A 20,630-nucleotide genomic window follows, 5' to 3' on the forward strand; every position below is an offset into this window, starting at 1 on the left:
GCGGTTGCTCTCAGGTAAATAAAGAGGTAGTGCTACATTATGAGGGTGGCCCTGGTGTGCAGCGTTGAGGAGAGAGTATTGATTATGGCGATCAGGCTGAAGAGTAGGGCCTGGGGAGTTCGCACTGGGGCTTAGACCTTGCTGCTGTGAAACTAGTTTGGCTTGGGCACACATATCTGGTGATAACCGACCGCTCCACCCACCCTCCCTCAGTATATTTGCACTTTTGTATCATGCATGGAAGAAGATCAAAGCGAGCGTAGTGTAGCTTTACTATTGTTCGCGCTGACTTCTTGACGTGTGCCGACCTCCGGTCTAAAAACGGCGTGGAAAGTACAGGTTTATCCCCTCAGACTTGCATATTTGTAAGCAGGGAACACTCGAAGTAGAGTCTCTTTGTGCCTATTTAATAGCCTTGTCAGGTGAGCGATAATCTGCAGACGTTGCCAAACTTCAAGCACGAACAAAATTTATTGTGTGGGGAGATGGTTTATTCGTTGACAGTAAATTGTTTTTCGAATGAGGGTATTCAGACACTTTTAGTTGGCTGCCTCGATGTTAAATTGTGTCTGTCGGAGAAGATGTTAAGTTATACAAACACAATGCACTTTAAGAATCTATATGTCTGTATTAGCAAAGGCTCTTTACGTTATTTCCGCTGTGTTGTTTTTTGCTAATAACATATGTAAGTGTTGTTTCTGCTTGGCCTCTGGAAAGCAGGTGTTTGATTTATTTTCTTCCTGCAGCGTTTTTTATTTTGCAGTCTCCTTTCACATGTCATTATGTTGCAGTGATGTCGCAGTCTGACGTCAGTTCCACTTGCCGTCGCAGTCTGTAACATCTGAGGGAACCTGACGTCGCACCGTGAGACTGCTGCTGGCTCATGACGTCACACTGTGAAATGCCCTACAAAAACTTTGTATTAGACTATGCTAACACTGCGAGGACATGACGTCAGTCTGTGCATCACTTCAGGAACCTGACAACAGGCTGTGACATCACTGTAGACAATGGCAATATTTCTAGAATTTGCATCAGACTCTGATATTACTTCGATTATCATTTCAGGAACCTACTTCTGGGCTGTGACATAACAGTAGGAACTGTGCCTTAAACTCGGATATTTTTACACAACCTAGATACCAGACTGTGACATCCCTGCTGTGTGTGTGGCTCTGTGTGTGGCTCTGTGTGTGTGTGGCTCTGTGTGTGTGTGGCTCTGTGTGTGTGTGGCTCTGTGTGTGTGTGTGGCTCTGTGTGTGTGTGGCTCTGTGTGTGTGGCTCTGTGTGTGTGGCTCTGTGTGTGTGTGGCTCTGTGTGTGTGTGGCTCTGTGTGTGTGTGGCTCTGTGTGTGTGTGGCTCTGTGTGTGTGTGGGGGGGGCTCTGTGTGTGTGTGTGTGTGGGGCTCTGTGTTTGTGGCTCTGTGTGTGGCTCTGTGTGTGCGTGTGGCTCTGTGTGTGGCTCTGTGTGTGCGTGTGGCTCTGTGTGTGGCTCTGTGTGTGCGTGTGGCTCTGTGTGTGCGTGTGGCTCTGTGTGTGTGTGTGGCTCTGTGTGTGTGTGTGGCTCTGTGTGTGTGTGTGTGGCTCTGTGTGTGTGTGTGTGGCTCTTTGTGTGTGTGTGTGGCTCTTTGTGTGTGTGTGTGGCTCTTTGTGTGTGTGTGTGTGGCTCTTTGTGTGTGTGTGGCCCTGTGTGTGTGGCCCTGTGTGTGTGGCCCTGTGTGTGTGGCCCTGTGTGTGTGTGGCCCTGTGTGTGTGGCCCTGTGTGTGTGGCCCTGTGTGTGTGGCCCTGTGTGTGCGTGTGGCTCTGTGTGTGCGTGTGGCTCTGTGTGTGCGTGGCTCTGTGTGTGCGTGGCTCTGTGTGTGTGTGTGGCTCTGTGTGTGTGTGTGGCTCTGTGTGTGTGTGTGGCTCTGTGTGCGTGTGTGGCTCTGTGTGCGTGTGTGGCTCTGTGTGCGTGTGTGGCTCTGTGTGCGTGTGTGGCTCTGTGTGTGTGTGTGGCGCTCTGTGTGTGTGTGTGTGGCTCTGTGTGTGTGTGTGGCTCTGTGTGTGTGTGTGGCTCTGTGTGTGTGTGTGGCTCTGAGTGTGTGTGCTCTGTGTGTGTGTGTGGCTCTGTGTGTGTGGCTCTGTGTGTGTGTGTGTGTGGCTCTGTGTGTGTGGCTCTGTGTGTGTGGCTCTGTGTGTGTGTGTGGCTCTGTGTGTGGCTCTGCGTGTGTGTGTGTGGCTCTGTGTGTGGCTCTGTGTGTGTGGCTCTGTGTGTGTGTGTGTGTGGCTCTGTGTGTGGCTCTGCGTGTGTGTGTGTGGCTCTGTATGTGGCTCTGTGTGTCTGTGTGTGGCTCTGTGTGTGGCTCTGTGTGTCTGTGCGTGGCTCTGTGTGTGTGGCTGTCTATGTGGCTGTGTGTGTGGCTGTGTGTGTGTGTGTGTGTGTGTGGCCTGTGTGTGTGTGTGGCTCTGTCTGTGTGTGTGTGTGGCTCTGTCTGTGTGTGTGTGTGGCTCTGTCTGTGTGTGTGTGTGGCTCTGTCTGTGTGTGTGTGTGGCTCTGTCTGTGTGTGTGTGTGGCCCTGTCAGTGTGTGTGTGTGGCCCTGTCTGTGTGTGTGTGTGGCCCTGTCTGTGTGTGTGTCTGGCTCTGGCTCTGTGTGTGTGTGTCTGGCTCTGTGTTTGTGTGTCTGGTTCTGTGTGTGTGTGGGGGGGGGCTCTGTGTGTGTGTGTGGGGCTCTGTGTGTGTGTGTGGGGCTCTGTGTGTGTGTGGGGGGGCTCTGTGTGTGTGGGGGGGCTCTGTGTGTGTGGGGGGGGGGCTCTGTGTGTGTGTGGGGTGGCTCTGTGTGTGTGTGTGTGTGTGTGTGCAAATGCAATAGGTCTCGCATTTGCGAACGATTAAGCTATGGGCATTGTAAATGACAATGCCATGTATTTATCGGTTTTCAAAACCAACCCATAAATAAAAAGTTTGTCATTTACAATGCCAATAGTCTAACTTTTGCAAAGGCGAGACCGTTGCATTGTAAATGCTTGTTATTGTTTATTTCCCTATTATTAAAGGGATTGCCTGCAGCAATCATAAATGCATGCAGGTCATCATGCCTTCGCAAAAAACACCCACCCAGTCGGTCTTTACTAATTCAAAACTGCCCCGATTTGCAGCTGATTCACTAATGGGGCCACTTTCATTTTTGTTCCCGGGCCTATTTTCTGACCGTGCTGTCATTACATAATTTGTCAGCAGGTGCCACAGTGAGGAACGGAATCTTTTTTGAGCCTTTTATGTGTGACTCAACCTCTCTTAAAACCCGATGAAAGTGTGTTCATGTTGACGCCTACGCCTGGGCTGGTGAAGTTCGTGTTCTTTCGCAGTCCCTGGGGGCTCCCTATAGGAACTTTAAGTTCTCAGCGGCTTTTGCCTTTAATTGACTTGTAGGATCAGTGATTTGAACCCATTTCAATTGCCTTCCTTTAGTCAAAGGGGATGTCCTTTAAAATGCCTCTGAACCTTGGTGCTCTTGAACTTGTAGCGCCAGATGTGATGGACAACATCTGTCAAAGCACAAAGCCGCACAGAGGCAGAAGCAATGACAGCAAAGCTGGGAGGTTAACCGCATGCGCGCTAGCGGTTTTAAAAAATCCTGCGTTACGTGACAAGGTCAACTCGTCACACGCACAGCGCAGGTAACGCCCATGACGAGCTGACCTTGTCACACGCATCAAAGGGGTTAAAACAAGTGTTGAATGCCAGACTTTTGCCTCAGTCACTATTTATGATGTTGCCAAGATGGCTTCTGTGCAGATCCCCTATCCATTAGTATTGTCAAGGACCTTGCGCAGTTGGGGAAGGTGTCTCCAATATTTCCTGTTATAGGAGCTTCTTATGTTCAATGAAAATCACCCTGAGCTACTAATAATATTAGTGATGTGATAGTGAACACAACAGACAATATCACATTAATGGCCACCCATTGCAAGACTGTCAGCAGTGACCACCTTGGGCCATCAGGCAGGGTTGACCGCAGCAACGTAAAAAACAAAAAATCTTTATCAATGTGAAATGCCTCTCTTCGGGTAATACATAACATCTGTTACTGCAGACCCCATGTCACCAAGGTAATATTATTTGTAATAAGTCTCTGCGAAGCTGCATAATTTGTCATTCAATTCGTGCAGCTTTAAATATATTTAGCAAATCCAACCATTTTCCCCCAAACACAGCTTATGAGTTCTTAAAATACACACATTTTCGTCTCAAATCCGCGTTTTTCAATTTTGGTATAGATATATTAATTCAGCCAAACAAAAACGTATTAATTTACCAAACATACTAATTTAGCGTGCTGGGCTGCACATAAGAGAACTTCTTCTAGGTAGCTGGAGAGATACCAGTAGCTCACGAGCTTGGCTTGTCATTGGAGAAGCCAGAATTTAAGTAAACGATCTTCAGCCCTACAGTGGATGAAACTGCACGTGCTAGTGCTGGATTTTCTTGCCTCACCTAATGCTGTGGTGTCTTGTTTTATGAAACAACAAAAAAGGGCTTTGACTCATTCACAGTAACGCAGAGTCCAATACTAGAATAAACAAAAAGAGAGCAAATACTGTGGTTGATTTACCAGACAGTCACCAACTAAATTGGAACCCAGACTAACAATGACTCAATTGCTAGTCGGAATTAGAAATTTATCAATTGTATTTATTTTTATATTCAGAAAATCCTTATTTTTATACACAAACCAAAAAGTTGGAAAAGAGCTTTTTACATTTTTTACGTATATATGCAAGAGGAACAGCTAAGAGTGAGTGATATAAATTACAGTGTAGGACAAACAGTCAGTGAATTGGGCATACAACTTTCACACATCAGTCATTTCACATCACACTCATGTTCATTCCATACCATAACAAACAATGTGCAAGTGAGAAAAAAGTAGAACAGGGGAGAAGGGGTCAAAAGAACACAGTCAAGGGCAGATCAAAAACACTTTAAATGTTGAAACAATACTAAATATCACAAAAATTATTAAACATAATAAATAATCCTTATTGACCAAAACCTAACAAAGAGATGTACACAAGGTCGACGCGTTTCCAATCGGACCCTTTGTCCGATTCTCATCAGGACCAGAGAATCTGTGTGTGTTCAATGTTAAGTCACGGTGGTAACTGTGTCAAGTTGTTTAAATTGTTTTAAGCGAACTGCATGGATTCGGAGTTATCATGGAGTCATCGTGAACGGGCGTTTATTTCAACACGGGCTCTCAGAGCGTAGCGTGTCGCTCGAGGTTCAGCTGTGTGTTTGTTTGTCTGTGGTAGAAAATGCCGCTGGCTTTAGCGGAAATCTTTTTCCGCGTAGATCGGTGGCGTCTCTCCGTGCTCGCCGGTCTGCATGACTCCATGATAACTCCGAATCCATGCAGTTCGCTTAAAACAATTTAAACAACTTGACACAGTTACCACCAAAAATGTAAAAAGCTCTTTTCCAACTTTTTGGTTTGTGTATAAAAATAAGGATTTTCTGAATATAAAATAAATACAATTGATAAATTTCTAATTCCGACTAGCAATTGAGTCATTGTTAGTCTGGGTTCCAATTTAGTTGGTGACTGTCTGGTAAATCAACCACAGTATTTGCTCTCTTTTTGTTTATTCTAGTGGTGTCTTGTTTTAGGCAGCTCGGCATACCATTTTCTGCTGCTTCTAAAAGCTGTAAGGAACAGGTGTTACTTCTATCTAGTGGTGTTGTACTCAATTTACTGACCTCAGAAGTTTGGAAGGATGAGATGGTCTTTCTTGTATTTCGATTAGTCACCTGTAGGTCACAGCAATTTTAATGAGTGTTTAACACGTAGGGCCACCTTGTCGGCTTAATGTATGGCCGAAGGTTTGTGGCGTATGATGTATTGTCTAGCCTATTCTTATTTATTTATTTTTTTTGGTAAATACTACATCACCAGTTAACTCTTAGCAGTTTTTTTTAGCCTTGTTTAAGTCAGGTCAAAATGTTACCTGTCAAACAAAAAAATATGTAAATATATTAATGCTATATATATATATATATATATATATATATATATATATATATATATATATATATATATATATATGTATATATGTATGTGTGTGTGTATATATATATATATATGTATAATCTTTGAGACCATTGTCTTACAAATTAACATCAAATCAGCCATGCACTAAATAGACCAAGATAATTTGAGATTCTAAATGAACAATTCCGAAAGACCTCCCCTAAGACTTCTACAAATGTGGTGAACGTGGTATGTACTTTGTAACAAAATCAATTTAGTTCGCAATTGTCACTAGGAAATATACTGCTTTCCTACACTGACAACTACCATTGTGGTCCTTATTTCCCATACAGATGTATTCATAAACAAGTATCTGAGCTATTGCTAATGAATAATTGACTTTCCCTTTATTCTGCAAATATACTCTGCTTTAATTGTGTTCTCAATTACATGGTATGTTTACGCATGTATGGTCTACGGTGCTAGCCAGTAGAATAAAATATGCCCCAACTAAATCAGTGTTTCAAGGAACATTGGTCCCCAACAATTAGTTAGTAACTTAGAATGAATATAGAACAACAAATGAAGTCTATATAGACTGTCCAGCCGGACAGAGTTTAATAACACAATAGTAGAATTTTACCAATCAATTAATTACAATATCAAAAAGTGGGACACAGCCTGTGTCCTACTACTGCATCAAAGACAATTGTGACACACATGAACATGAATGAGGCAAAAGCAAGCAGTCTGCATACATTCCAAAATTTGGCAGACATATATTTGCACAAAAACACTGTTGTGATTTAAATAGTAATCAAATCAAATCATCCAGTGTAAACCACTAAACCAACTAAATCAGTTTCTACAGATATCCTTCTAAGTTTCTGTGATGGTCCTACCAAATGTGTATCATGTTTGTCATGCTTCCCCAAATCTGTTTGTGTGTCTATGTGCCGGATTTGTACATTTTACTGATTTCCTTTACAGATGTTTTCGGATTTTCAGATGTTGGAATGTTGTTTTCCTAAATTAAAGATTAAACCTGCATGCTTACGTTTGTACTTTATGAACAAGTAACCGTAAAAAAAAGGCAAATATGATTTAGGCAGGGTGATGGCACACTTTTTAAGAAACTGTCTTCTTTTGCTTTGCTATAACAGGACAACATGGTCTAGGATCATTTAACTAACAAACATAGCTTGGTCTCTTAAGGTGCTGGATTATGCGCTGGTGCATCTCTTCTTCCCTAGTAAAGCTAGTTAGAGATTTCTTAAATTGGTTCTGGTATTAAACGACATTAAAGGAACTCAAGTGATTCAATTGACTTTCCTTCAAACAGTATTATCATGTACTTTCTCTTCACAATCCATGTGGGCACAGACTATCAATTAGGAACCTGAGCTGGTCTATGCTTCTAAGCCACCATGTTCAAAACTCCTCCGTACAAGAGGCATCTACGGCTTACTCTAAAATGTAAGACGTTCTATCTTCATGCCACTTCCATTTGGGAGGTTAATTATGAACACCCCTTCCTGCTCCCGAACGTTATTCTATGAGGCGGCTGAACGGGGTGGCTCCTATCAGTAGAGGTTTTTGGTGCCTTGCATGGTGAACTGGTCTGAATAATAAGTAACTTAGTTTCAAGTACTAATTAGCATACTTATAACACCAGCAGAAAAAACATTCTCATGGCCTTTGGCCAAACAATGCAATCACAGAAAATCATATAACCTGAAATGAGATGGAAAGCACAGGAAATTACTGTATGTCTTCTGACAAAGTTGACATCAGTGAGACAGTAGATGACATGTTTTCTCCATTTAACAAAAGACATCTCTTCTTCCTTTGACTCATGAAGGTCAGGCAGTCTAACTCAATGTTACATTGAGGCGATGGTGAGCAAGATGAGGCAATTGTATTTGTTCCTCATTGGGAAGTGGATCAGTTACTCTTTTTGGTCGATTGGTACGCTACGGAGCTTCTGGTAACTTGAAAGCAGTACAAATGGCTGAAATCTGGAGAAAATCGAAGTCCTCAAAATTGCTTTGAATTGTATAGAAAAGGAAACCGTGCTAATATTTTAAAGTTTAGAATTGTCTTTTTGGATGCTCTAACAAAAATGCTACAATTAACCCAGTAGAAATATTTAAAATTAAAATATCACCGATCTCCAATGCTTCTTTTAGTTTAGGCCTCTTTACAGGTTTAAACCGCCTCACTGAGAAGGATTCATTGTTAATTACAATATGCTCCCTAAAGGATGGCTTGATCTCATATGGCCTTCATTTACACCTTCCATGAATAAAATGTTTTTACCATCCATGCTTCCTTCCCAATCTTTGGAGACCGCTATGGACTATAAAGATATTAATGCAGCTGTTCTGTGTGTGAATTCTTTTTACCTTGTGAACATGGGTTGCATTTCACTTTGCACATTTCACTATTAGTCCCTTTTTATCACTCTCAGGCCCTTTCCAACAGTTTTGGTAGGTCATTGTATAGTAAATTACCCCTACTGCAGTCTGTAGGCCATGTGGTACATATCTTCAAATTATGGATTTCTTCTCACTTTTAGAAGGTCCGTCAGCATTCCTTTTGATCAGCTCCTATAGCAACGACACCGGTCTAGATATTTATCATCAACTTAAAATGCATTTAGGTTATCATGTCAATGGCTTGTACTTTCTATATATGATACGGTTATCTCCTATCCGAACAAGGACAGACTTGATCCCTTTTTACAGGAGTCCGTCTTCTTTCCTAAAAAATGAAATCTACACTTTAGACTTTTCAACTTTGATCTTGACAATTCTCAAGGTGTCAGGAATGAACCTGTGAAATGATTTATGGCACTGCATTAGTTATTAGCAAATTTCATTTTACATAGTAATCTGCACGGTAACACTGACCCTCCATAGGGTTGTTTGTCGTTTTTGTGATTTTGTTTGTTTATGGTTGATATATGCAGTGCCTTGCTATGTGTAAGGCACAACTAGGTGCTAACTTGTACATGGGGCCATCTGGGTTAGTTTTTAAAATGTACAACTAGGTTAGTTACGGCCTCCAGTGCAAATGTTGGTCATGTCCAACAGCCCTCGACTAAATTTTTTGGAGTTAATATGCAAAAAGTGTTTTCACCTAGAATGTGGTTTGATAATCATTGCTTAAATGTGCCTCCTTCTACGATAGGATGACGCACGGCAACTGTTCGCACTGGCAAGCACCGCAGAGGAACAGGGAATCATGCCAGACGACCTCTCCAACGTGATCAGGCGACTGTGGGCAGACAGCGGAGTCCAGGTCTGCTTCAATCGCTCCAGAGAGTACCAGCTCAATGACTCTGCTGCATAGTGAGTAGCCTCTTCAGCTCTTCTTTCCAGTACCATATCTGCACTTTTATGGTCAAGGTCTGACTAACTTATGCACCAAAGGATACAGGTGTTCTGGTCTTACCTGTCAGCATACTTACTCACTGTACTGATTCCCTGTAAGACATTGGTGTTCTCATCAGCAGGTAGAAGGCAGGGACACATGAATTATTAGTTAAAGGAAGACCAGGTTATGTGGCAAAGGTGAGAACATAGTGCAGCAAATTCTTTGATATTACCTATTTTTACATTTTAATACTCCCTGCTACAAAAGGGACCCTACTGTTATAGAAACTAGGTTCTTCGTAAGGTAACCGGTATATTCACCAGATTCTGTTGAATTGTTATTCTCCAACAGTGATTGAAATTATCCTAATAGAAGCACAGAGCACTATTTTACTAACGTATTTCTCTACCTTCAAGAGTTAAATAGTTTGTGTAAAATACAAACGGTGCTGCATTTAGCAGAAATGAAGCCTGCATAAGCATGCTTCTTCTAATAAGAGGTTTACCTCCTTTACTTTGTGTATTCCAGTTATGCTGTAAACCGCGTCTTCTTCTTTGCGCTTACTCTGTATTCACGCCATAAGGCTTCTGAATGCCACATTTTTCAATAAGAACCATTCCCGCAGGGCCGTGTTTACTATAATATATTTATAGTGTTAGTGTCTCACTAGGTGGTACTCTAAGATTTATGGCATAATATCTTGAAAAGAGATGCAAAGTGCTTGGCATTCTTCCAAGCTGTGGGTGCTCCGTTGAAATGATTTCTGTTTTCAGAATGGTATCTGTGATGTAAACATAAATTTGCATTACATGTAAAAACACATTTTCATGACAGATAACCCATCTTCCAATCCTTATTTAATGACTTTTAAATATGTTAGTTTTTATTTCCAAGTGCAGTCAGAAGCCTTCCCCCTAATTGATTAGTGATATTACCACCACATAGGCAGATTTCTGCCCACTGGAATGCCTGAAATCAGCAGTCACCAGCTACAAAGTGACCCGTTCATTTGTACAACATGTATGTCAACCTCATGGAGGTCTTGTTCGGTGTTTTAGTATTTTTTAATCTATTGGAGCTAGATTTTTTTTTTATTGGAATGAGCAAAGTATTCAGCAGGTGGTAGGTTATATGGCTACTGTGGCAAATCCAAAATTAAATTGAATGCCACCGAGACCTCATTGTAGGGCTTAGGCCCATTTACGAACTCGCGAGGGAGGTGAATAGGGTGAGGCTAGGTACACTACTTACATGATTACCCTTGCGGCTATTATAGTGATTTCTGATCAGATTTGTCGAGCACACAGAACATTTATAAATATACGTTTACAGTACAAATCGTTAGCCAGATAGTAGAAATAATACAACATATCCACAGTAAACCATGTACATAGTTTACCAAGACTAATGCATGCTACCCAGGGACTCCATGTGGTAAGTGACTTTTCACACGGCTGTAGGGGAGAAGGGTGTCACCAACCTTGATAATTGTTAGGAATGACCACTGTCTCGCTTACTGTTACTGAAACAAATGCTTACGGAAAGCCCAAAGGGGTTCCCCTCAGGATAGTTTGAAGTTCCAGCTAGCAGGCAAACCAAGTGAGTACTGAATTACTATGACACCAGTAGGTCAGTTAAATCCAGGTTATATTAAGTTATGGGGCCTTCCAGTCGGGTAAATTCAGCAGCATTAGGGTAGGCCATTGAATTATTGAATGAATGAATTTAAAATGTATATTGCGCTCAAATGCCCAAGAGCGTCTGGGCGATACAGTGGAGTAATATATCAAAGATAACGGATGAATAAACATTATAGTGAGAGAAGCCACGTTTCCAGAGCCTTTCTAAACAGTGGTAGTGTTGGAACTTCAGCAGACGCGTTAAGGCTTGTTTGTAGTCAGGATACAGTTGGTAGCACTCAGTTCAGTGTTCTAGAAGCAGTAACATGGTCCATGAGCCATGAGGTCTTGAAGTTGTTATGTAAGCGGGTGAATTGGCCCCAGGTCAGAAGTCTCGAGCTAACTAAGGCAGTTGGGCAAGTCCCATCGACTGTCAATCCTCTCCCTAAAATACCATATACTGGTCACTACCTCTGATGTCTATGAGCATCTTCCATGAGACTGCTCTGAAACTGCATTCTTCCCTCGCACAGCCATGAAAGCAAAGAACAGAGGATGAAATGGGGGATGGAGCGGTCTTTTGTGGGCAACATCTTTCCGTTATCGTGCTATCAGCATTCTATCAAAAGTGAATGCTGGCGAACGGCTATCGATGGTCCTAACAACCGGTGCCCTGGAAGTGACCACAAAGCATTTGGTACCCATTAACTGTTGCAAAACCTAGTTATTGTATAAATTAAGAATTTGAGAACATCACAAAGTTGCAAAAAAAATAAACATATAATGGGTTGCCTCCTAACCAATTCTCTGGGCGTCATTTACACAGGAAAGCCAGTTGACAGCTCGCCTAGGTGCAACCTCAAGTTCAAAAAACAACCCATATGTTGCCACCAGCCTGGGTTAGTGCACAGAGGAACAAGGAGGGCCTAACCCCTTGAGACTTCACAGCAGGGAGACCAACTGAGGATTTCTCATCTCAGGGGGTACACCAAAGGGCTGACCTGAAGGCACGCCTATTTGCAGTTTGAGAGATCCTCTGTATCCTGGGACCACAAACTTAGCTAAAAGATTGGATGCTTCAGGGGCAAAGGGAACATGGCACAATGACACACCTTCAGGGACCTGTCGGGGACTTTCATCTTTGCACACAGTAGCATATTTTACAACATAGGTGTGATCTAAGTGATTTAGGTTTTGTTCATGTCCTAGATAAAGGTATACTTTATAGGGTTATATAGCATTATACGTCGGAAACTTAATACTTCAAGCACAAGCTCTCAGTCTCTCTTTCACATGGCAGACACTCTCTACATTATTCATCTGATTTTATAATATTTTATATCCTGGTTCTTCTCTAAATTATCCTGCTTTAAAGTGCACCCACCGGGGTCCAGACAGCCCACAGTTGGCATTGCCCCTCCTATGATAATTGCAACACAAACAAATGACGGACGGAATGCTGGATAAATCAAACATTCACCTCCAGTCACAGTTCTGGGTTGAATTCATCATTTTTTTGCCCGCCATTCCAGTTTGGACCCAGCCATATGCAAATCAGTCTTAACCCTGTGCCCAATGGGCACAGTCTAGCCCGAACTGCCAGGCCAGGTTCTCCATGTACCAGAAACAAGCATCCTGGGACTGGTTTTCTGAGCATCACTCCATATCAGCCAGAATAGCTTGAATCCGGTGGCGTAGCAAGCATGGGACCCCCTTCTGGGCATACCCATCCCACTTGGGCCGAATGTTTTTGCATTTGCCTCTTAAGCTAATTGGCCTCAAATTAACAGTTTGTTCTCAGAACAGTGCAAGTGCTCGCAGTGTCAGGACACCGGTGCTGGAGTTTCAGCCAGGCCTGTACAGCAGCAAGGGGACAGTGAAGAGGTGAAGAAAGAACGAGAGCAGGTGGGGAGCGATGTAAGGTGTGTGAAAGGGGGCAGGGAAGATAAGAACGGAGAGCAGGAAGTGAATGGCGAGAGGAAGGAATGGAGGGCAGAACCAGAGGCGATCAAGGGAAAGCAGGCCGGATGAAATGGAGTGATGAGTGGAGCGCAGAGTGGCAGAGCGGAGAGCTGATGTATGGTTGAGGTAGACAAAGGAAATTCAAGAGGATCAAGGATGGCACAGCTCTGCCAATGCACCTCCACCTGGTTCTGCAACACAGCATATCCTGCTAATCTTGTCCTGAAACTAACATGCAGCTCTGCCAAAGCGCCTCAGAACTATACCTTCGGCGCACCCAGTTCCTCCTTTTCTCAAACGTACGCCCATCATGACCTGTAGCACCACCTGCTACTCCAGGCTGGGGCCCACTTGCAGCTCTTCCAGTGTACCTCATACCTGACCTGAAGCACACCAGGCTGCTTTTGCACTGAGGTGCTTATACAGCTCTGCCAATGTACCTCAGTGCTGTACTTCAGTATCCACAACTAACCAGCATTGTGGACACACCGCTCTAATGGTACACCTCAACTCTGTCCTACAACAAACTCTGGCAGTCCTACAGTGTAACGCACACGACTATGGCAGTGAACTTCAGCACTCAGTGCAGACCATCCACTGAGACTAACAAACATGTGAGCCAAAGCTCCTCGAAACTGTTCTTGCTGTGCCCCTGTTCTCCAGCATAATCAACTGGGACAGTGCACCCCAAGCATGACCGGTAGCAAAACCGGCACTGTGACCCACACAAAGCTCGCCTAGCACACCTCAACTCTGTGCTATAGCGAACCCTGAGAATCCTGCACTTTAGGGCACATGAAATGAAAAAATGTAAATAAGATTTATAGAGCGAAACTAATACCCTGGGGTGTCTAGGTGCTAATCCTCCAGAAGCTACAGCACATAAAGGTAACTAGGAACAGGTGGGTGATATACTGGTTGAAGTGCCAGTCCGGCCAGTGCACCTTAGTCCTGTTCTTCAGCAGAGCCTTCTAACCCTGCACTGCTGCTCCTGCTCTGCATCATACACAGCTCCTTCAATGAACCTCCATTCTGAAATGCACCATGCCCTTTAGTCAAGCCTGGGACCCACCCACAGCTTTGAAAGTGCACCTTGGCCCTGTCCTGCAGCACTAACTGATATCAAAGACTGTGATCCTCGCACCCAGCTCTGCTGGTGCACCTCAATCTCAACCTGGAGGAGCCCCTGCTGCCTGTTCACTGAGAATCACACACTGCTAACCCAGTGCACCTCAGTCCTGCTCTACAGGCTCCCTGCGATTACTACACTGAGCATCGCAGCTCTCCCAGTGCACATCATTCTTGCCCTTGAGCCCCCTGGTATTCTTACACAGGGACTCACACCCAGCTCTATCTATGCACCTTAATCCTGTCCTGCACCCCCGTGCGAATCCTACATGTAGGCTCACCCGGAGCTATGCCGGTGCCCTCTATCCTGCTCTAGATCAGAACACAAAATCATGCACAGCTCTGTCAATGCACCTCACTCGTGACTTGCGTTGCACTCATTCTATCCAGTATTAAGACCTTCGGATGCTCCTAACTCTCCCAATAGAAGTCCTGATATTTCATGACTGAGCCACAGCTCTGCCAGTGACCCTCCATTCAGACCCAGAGTTCACCATGCCCTCCATTCAGACAATTTAACAGCTCTTATGACCCTCAATTCTACACTTCCCAGCAGCTCCTGCCATTTCAACAGGGACTGCACAGAGCTGTTTCTTAGTTATTTTTTTAAAGTTTGAGTTTATTTAGAATACTTAACAGCAGTTGATAGTGATAAAAGAAATAATAACGAAAAACATTTTAAAAATTGAAATATATGATATAGTGTAGAATAGAGGATATGAATGAAACCTACCTCATGCGTTGTGAAGCAATGGGATTGAATAATACCATTAAGGAATTTATAAAGTGGAAGGGAAGGAAGTAGTAGCAACATGTAGACATATTATAGAGATGAAAAACATTACAAAAATACAGTGGTAATTCTATAGGTAAAGACAGAGAGGTGGTGTATATACTGGTATAAGGTCATTTCCGTACTTAAGCAGGAATACAAATGCCTGTACTTGCACGTAAACTAAACTGGGACACAAAATGAGTTACTGGGGGCCATAAAAGATCTCTTTTTATAGCTAAAGAAATGGGAGAAACATAATTAGTATCTGGTCTATGGTTAAAACCTACAGCATACCACCAGGATTGGAAAATAACATTGTGAGCATGTTTCCAATTAGATGTTACTAGGTGAAAGGCATCTGCCAGTCACAAGTCTACCAACCAGTGCTCCTTGGTTCTAATCTGCAGGCCTGCTCCTACTCCAGAAGTGACATCCACGTTAAACCCCGACACGCGTCTCAACTCTGACTTGTAGCACCCTCGTCCATCCCATGCTATTCCTGCACAGAAACAGCACGCCCTGCTCTGGTGGCTGCATTTTTCTCTTTGTCCTGTCAGAGATGCTAAAACCATGGCTATAGTCCGAATTTAGTTTGGCTGGCTCTGGCCAGGTTGCTATGAGGTTCACAACCTCACAAAATGTTAATAACCAGCCATATCCATCCACTCTCCCCCAGAAAGAGAGCTGTTTAGAAATAGCTACTTGGATGATGGCAATATATTCCCACAGCAGACTGTACCTAGCGGGCTAGCTTTAGGGCAGTGCAACCGGTGCAGCCGCACTGGGCTCTGACCTTCGGGGGGAGGGGCGGAGGTTGCTGTGTTTAGCAATATCTTATGATTGGAGAGATGAGGGCACTTATGTCTGTTGGTAGTGAGAGAAGACGAGGAGGCGGTCTTAGGGTGTGGAGGGCGCCAAAAATGACTGTCGCCCCGGATGCCACCAGTGCTTAAGCCAGCCCTGGTACCTCTCATGTGAGAACTGTTCCTAAGCCGTATGGACCTGTCCCTTTGCACATACTGCTCCTTCTCTAATCCACCCCCCCCCCCCAAGTATTTTAATGCTGCACTCCTCATCACTCCAATCTAGAACAAGGAGTCTGAAAAAGTGTAGTTTAGAACAAATTGATTTTAATATGATCTCATATTTTAAAGCTTAGAAACCCTTGTCCCTGTTTAATACTAAGGATCACATTGGCTTTTGTGTTGTGGTACGTAAAGCACTCCGCTGTCCCTTGGGGCAATCTGAATACTGAAAAATAAAGTAATATTGAACGAATTTACCCTTATGAGGCAAGGAAATGTGCAATGTCCAGCTCAACCTTTTAGATGTGATTCAAAGAAATACGTATTTGCATCTGAAACTGTCAGCAGTGGATGAGCCCAATTGCAGCTGGGGGGGGGTAGGGAGTGCCCTGTGGAAGAAGGGGCACTGCAAGTCAAGAAGTAGCACCAAAATTAAGAAGCTCTGAGAGAAAGGAGGAAGGAATGGGGTTTATTTTTACTTTTTGCCGCTACTTTCTTAGAGAGAAAGACGGGAGAGAGAGTAAAAAAGAAATAGAAACAAGGGCATGGCCAAACATTCACCATCTACTCTTGCACGCTAAGACAGAAGACTAAAGACTTGTGAGTAAAGGCAAGGTCAGCCCAGAGCACCCTTCTGTTCTGGATCGGACTGATGGTGTGGCTGTGTAGTCTGCATGGATCACTGGCAGAAAAGAGACTCGACGTGGGAAACAACTGGTGAACTGCTGCACATTTGTAATCCCAACACAGAACAGAGTGCCATTGGCAAGCACAACCCTTGTGCTAAACCCGATTCAAAGCTAGATGAATAACCCCGATTCAAAGCTAGAACTGCAAACACTTCTAGCATTGAACCGTGGCATGCCAGGCTATGAATTACCATCTCAGCTTTAAAAAGTTTTAGAATTTACACTTTTTGTGACAAAATATGGAAAACTAGGAATCTTAATCATAGCCGCTGTTTTGTACTCAGATATTTAATTAGATTATATGACCGCCAATAATATAACATTTAAATTACACACAGGTCAAAATATTATACAATTAACACCTGTATTTGGATGTTTACTGTTGCCAGACAGGCCTCTTTTACATGAACGGGAGAGTGAAAGGAAGAACACCTCAGAGGCAGACAATCCAGACTGCCAATAATTCATTCTAAATTTGAACGTGGGCTGGTTACCAGTACAATTTTACAGTAAGGGCTGATTAGGATTATGATGGGGGCGGGGGATATATTACCCAGTCTAAACAGACGGCAATGCTTCATGCATTTTGTGGAAAAACACAAAAAGAAAGAAAAAATTAACTTGTATTTGGAGGTTTTGCTCTGCTTTTTGAAGCGCTCCAGTGTCAGTAGGCGGAGATGGCTGGAAGAATGGATCATTCTCCTTCTAACTTGTTGAAATTCACAACTGACAACTCCTACTTAAAAACTGGGAAAAAGCAAGACCGCATATGTTTGCCTAGCCTTCAAACAAATAAACTGAGCAAAACACATCCTGGATGAATGCAGCATCTGCCCTGAATAGTGTATCCTGAGAGTAATCATTTCAAGAAATGTAAGTGGCATACTTTGCGGTTTACAAATATTTGAAATGGAAGCACGTCTTAGGAAAGTGACCAGTGAAGTCTTTGTTCTGTAGGAATGAATATGAACCCTCTGAGGAGCTCGAACTCATCTAAGGTTATTAGTCCACGACCTGCAAGCACCTGTCCTCCCAGCCATATTAATTTAAGCCTCTTGGTGCCTGGAGAAAGACCACAAAATACCATAAAACAGTTTCTAAGAAAACCTATAGTTTGCTTTTTACAGGTAAATTCACAGTCCAGGTACTGAACGTCCTTTAAAATGTGGGTCCTTCTCAGTCCAAAATCTATCCTTTACATGTTCACACAAGAGGGGCACTTCACAAAAAGTGCATATATTACAGTGAGGTAATAAGAACCAAAAAGGCTAGTTTCCATTCAGAATTTAATGGAAAATAAAGTAGATAAAAAAAGGGTTCTTTGCAAAAGGGCAACGCTCAGTGCTCTGGGATGCCGTCATTGCCAATGAGCGGAACCGGCATTGACAGCACCGCACGGACTTTTGTCTGTTTATCCTACTGGGAAGTACAGGTAGCAGCAGAAGCTTGAGTGGAGCTGGAGATCGAGAAAACGTAAGTCGGAGAGGTCTGCCACCACTTTCCCCGGGCGTAAATTAATTTTCAGTATTCGTTAGTCGGTATTGAGAAATAGTTACTCTGTGTTGTATCAGACTTTGTTTAAACAAAACAATTAAGAGAAGAGAACTGAACACTAATAATTGCCAGCAGAAGGGTTTGCACCAACCTTATTTTAAAGAAAAGAGATTTTCTCCTTATGTGCAGTGAGATCTTATATATAAAAGAGTCACAGGTCTAGTTAGCCGGTTACAAAGAAAGCAAGACACGTTTCTAAACTAATCCCTTAGATGACAAAAGAGAACTATGGTAGACTCACTTTCTCTTGAGGCTGGTCGGAAGAACACACATTTTTAACTTAACCTACTGAAGAGTCTGCCATAACCAGTCCTAACCTACCTGAATGACAAATGTCCGGTTCAGATGTTGTTCCAACCTAACCTGCTGGCAAAGAGCAGAGGTGCTCACAAGTTAATTCAAGCTAACTCCTTGAAAAGGGGAAAAACAATCAAAAGCCGGGAGCCCACAAACCTTATTGGGTTGAAGACAGCAGGAGACACAGTACTCATATACACTGCAACAACCATTTGGCAGGCAGCTCTTGCAGCTGTGCAACTGCGAACTTGGCACATTGATGTTGCAGCAGCCATTTGCCAGCAGCTCTTTCCGCTCACATACGTAGCCTGATGAACATAAAACACGGTTATTTCAGTGGGCAAAAAGAGACAAGCGCTGACAAAGTTCCTTGCCGAAAACGTGCAGGCGAGGTGCGACACGGCCCGGAAGACGCAAGGAAGAGAGGGGAGGGGGAGGAGAAATGCGACACGGCGGGAGGGGGCGGGCAGGGGAGGGGGCGGAGAGGGGAGAGGTGCGACACGGCAGGAAGACGAAAGGAAGAGAGGGGAGGGGGAGGAGAAATGCGACACGGCGGGAGGGGGCGGAGGGGTAAACAAAGACGGACGTGCACGCGCCCGTGACTTTTAAGGTCAATGCGCATGCGCATAAGCTCAATGCGCATGCGCATTGACCTTAAATTTATCGTGCACTGCAAGGAATCGCCACGATTCCTTGCAGTGTGGATAAAGAGTGGATAACTCGCAATAGTCTCGCTTTGCTCGATGCGCATGCGCATCGACAACAGGCGAGACCTAAAAAGGGCCAAGGTGAGAAATTAGTTATTGGGTGCGCTGTTCCGCAATCACTTCCCATATATAGGCAAATCCTCTGTGTCCAACTCGCAGTGGAAAGATTTCTCTCTTCCCCTGAAGATACAAATCCACTGGTAATAACTCCAAGGTTAAGATGGGAAGAATTACCCTGCAAAATTGTGTCCCATTTCTAATCGACCAGTCACGAGTTGGCTTGTGTGTTTCAAGCAGCCTATCAGTATGTCCCTTGCACGGTCCTGCACCCTGACAGCATGAGCTTTGTTAAATTTCCTGTGAGTGGTCAGCATTTATTTAGATGGTAGACTGCGAGGGACAAGTTAAAATACCAGAGGTGTACTGCTCAATATAGGTTAAGAAACATGTTCATCTTCACTGAAACTAATTAGGAGGAATGTGATCACACCCTAAACCTGCTGGCTCTAAATGTCTTTAATGTAGCAGACCAAATAAAAAAATATTGCTTGGTAGGGTTAATGTACATAGGAACAATGGTTCCAGAAAACGATGATACAATATAAAAATCACAACATAAATACAAATTCAAAACTGAGTCACAAGGTATTTGTTGCTCGCAGTGTTTAATTCACACTGAGCATTGGTCTGTTATTGACAATGTTTACATATCATTACAAACAGTGATGTCCCTAGGTAGGGATAATAGGGAAGGGCAGGGTGGGGTGATTGTGATTCACGTGAGGGTAGGATAGTGACTGCAAAAGTGTAGTGTGCATCAAAACAGTATGTCACTCAGAAAACACGTGGCTCATTTCTTCGAGCCTATTAGCCACAGTTTATACCAAAACAAATTTATGTAGCCATGGTTTCATACATTGACACAGTACAAAATCTCTGTTGTTCAAACTGGCTTGATTGTAAAGTGTCGTCGTTTCGACCCCAATAGATCAGTAGGCTGTTACATTCCTTACGGCGGGTCTTCATCAGGACTGAGGTGTGAGGTTAGAGGAGGGGAGGGGATCATAAGTCGCCTCAGATGCGTGAGCCGAACAACCACAATGAGTTTCCCCAACAGAGCAGCGGCTTGTAGGAAACCTAAAGGTTCTGGCCCGCATTTTTTTCGAAGATTACTCTAAATGTCATTGACAGCCGACTAACCCGGCATTACACAGAGACAACCACCCCTATAGTGCTGCTTTTCTGCTCTCACGAGCAAGGAGTCACACGTGCCCCTACATATCGTCAGCCTCCCATCTGAGGCGACTTACGATCCCCTCTCCTCACACCTCGGTCCTGATGAAGACCCCGCCTTATTGTATCATTGTTTTCTGGGACCAATTTTCCTATGTACATTAACCCTACCAAGCTGGTTTTTTATTCCTATGTACTGCCCTTTACCCAGGTCCCAGAGACTTGTTTTGGGATTACCCTTCTTAGGTAACTGG

General features: G+C 43.6%; 1 protein-coding gene across 1 annotated transcript in view; it reads left to right on the top strand.

Annotated features, from left to right (window-relative positions):
- LOC147692601 (guanine nucleotide-binding protein G(i) subunit alpha-2) overlaps positions 1-20,630 on the top strand; it is a 468,721-nt gene that overhangs the window by 314,430 nt on the left and 133,661 nt on the right. The window contains exon 4 of the mRNA XM_086938805.1: positions 9,202-9,362. Within this exon, the coding sequence (XP_086794931.1) occupies positions 9,202-9,362 (161 nt within the window). The remainder of the gene's footprint in view (positions 1-9,201; positions 9,363-20,630) is intronic.

The sequence above is a fragment of the Lissotriton vulgaris genome, chromosome 9, assembly GCF_964263255.1.
Source record: "Lissotriton vulgaris chromosome 9, aLisVul1.2, whole genome shotgun sequence".
NCBI lineage: Eukaryota > Metazoa > Chordata > Amphibia > Caudata > Salamandridae > Lissotriton > Lissotriton vulgaris.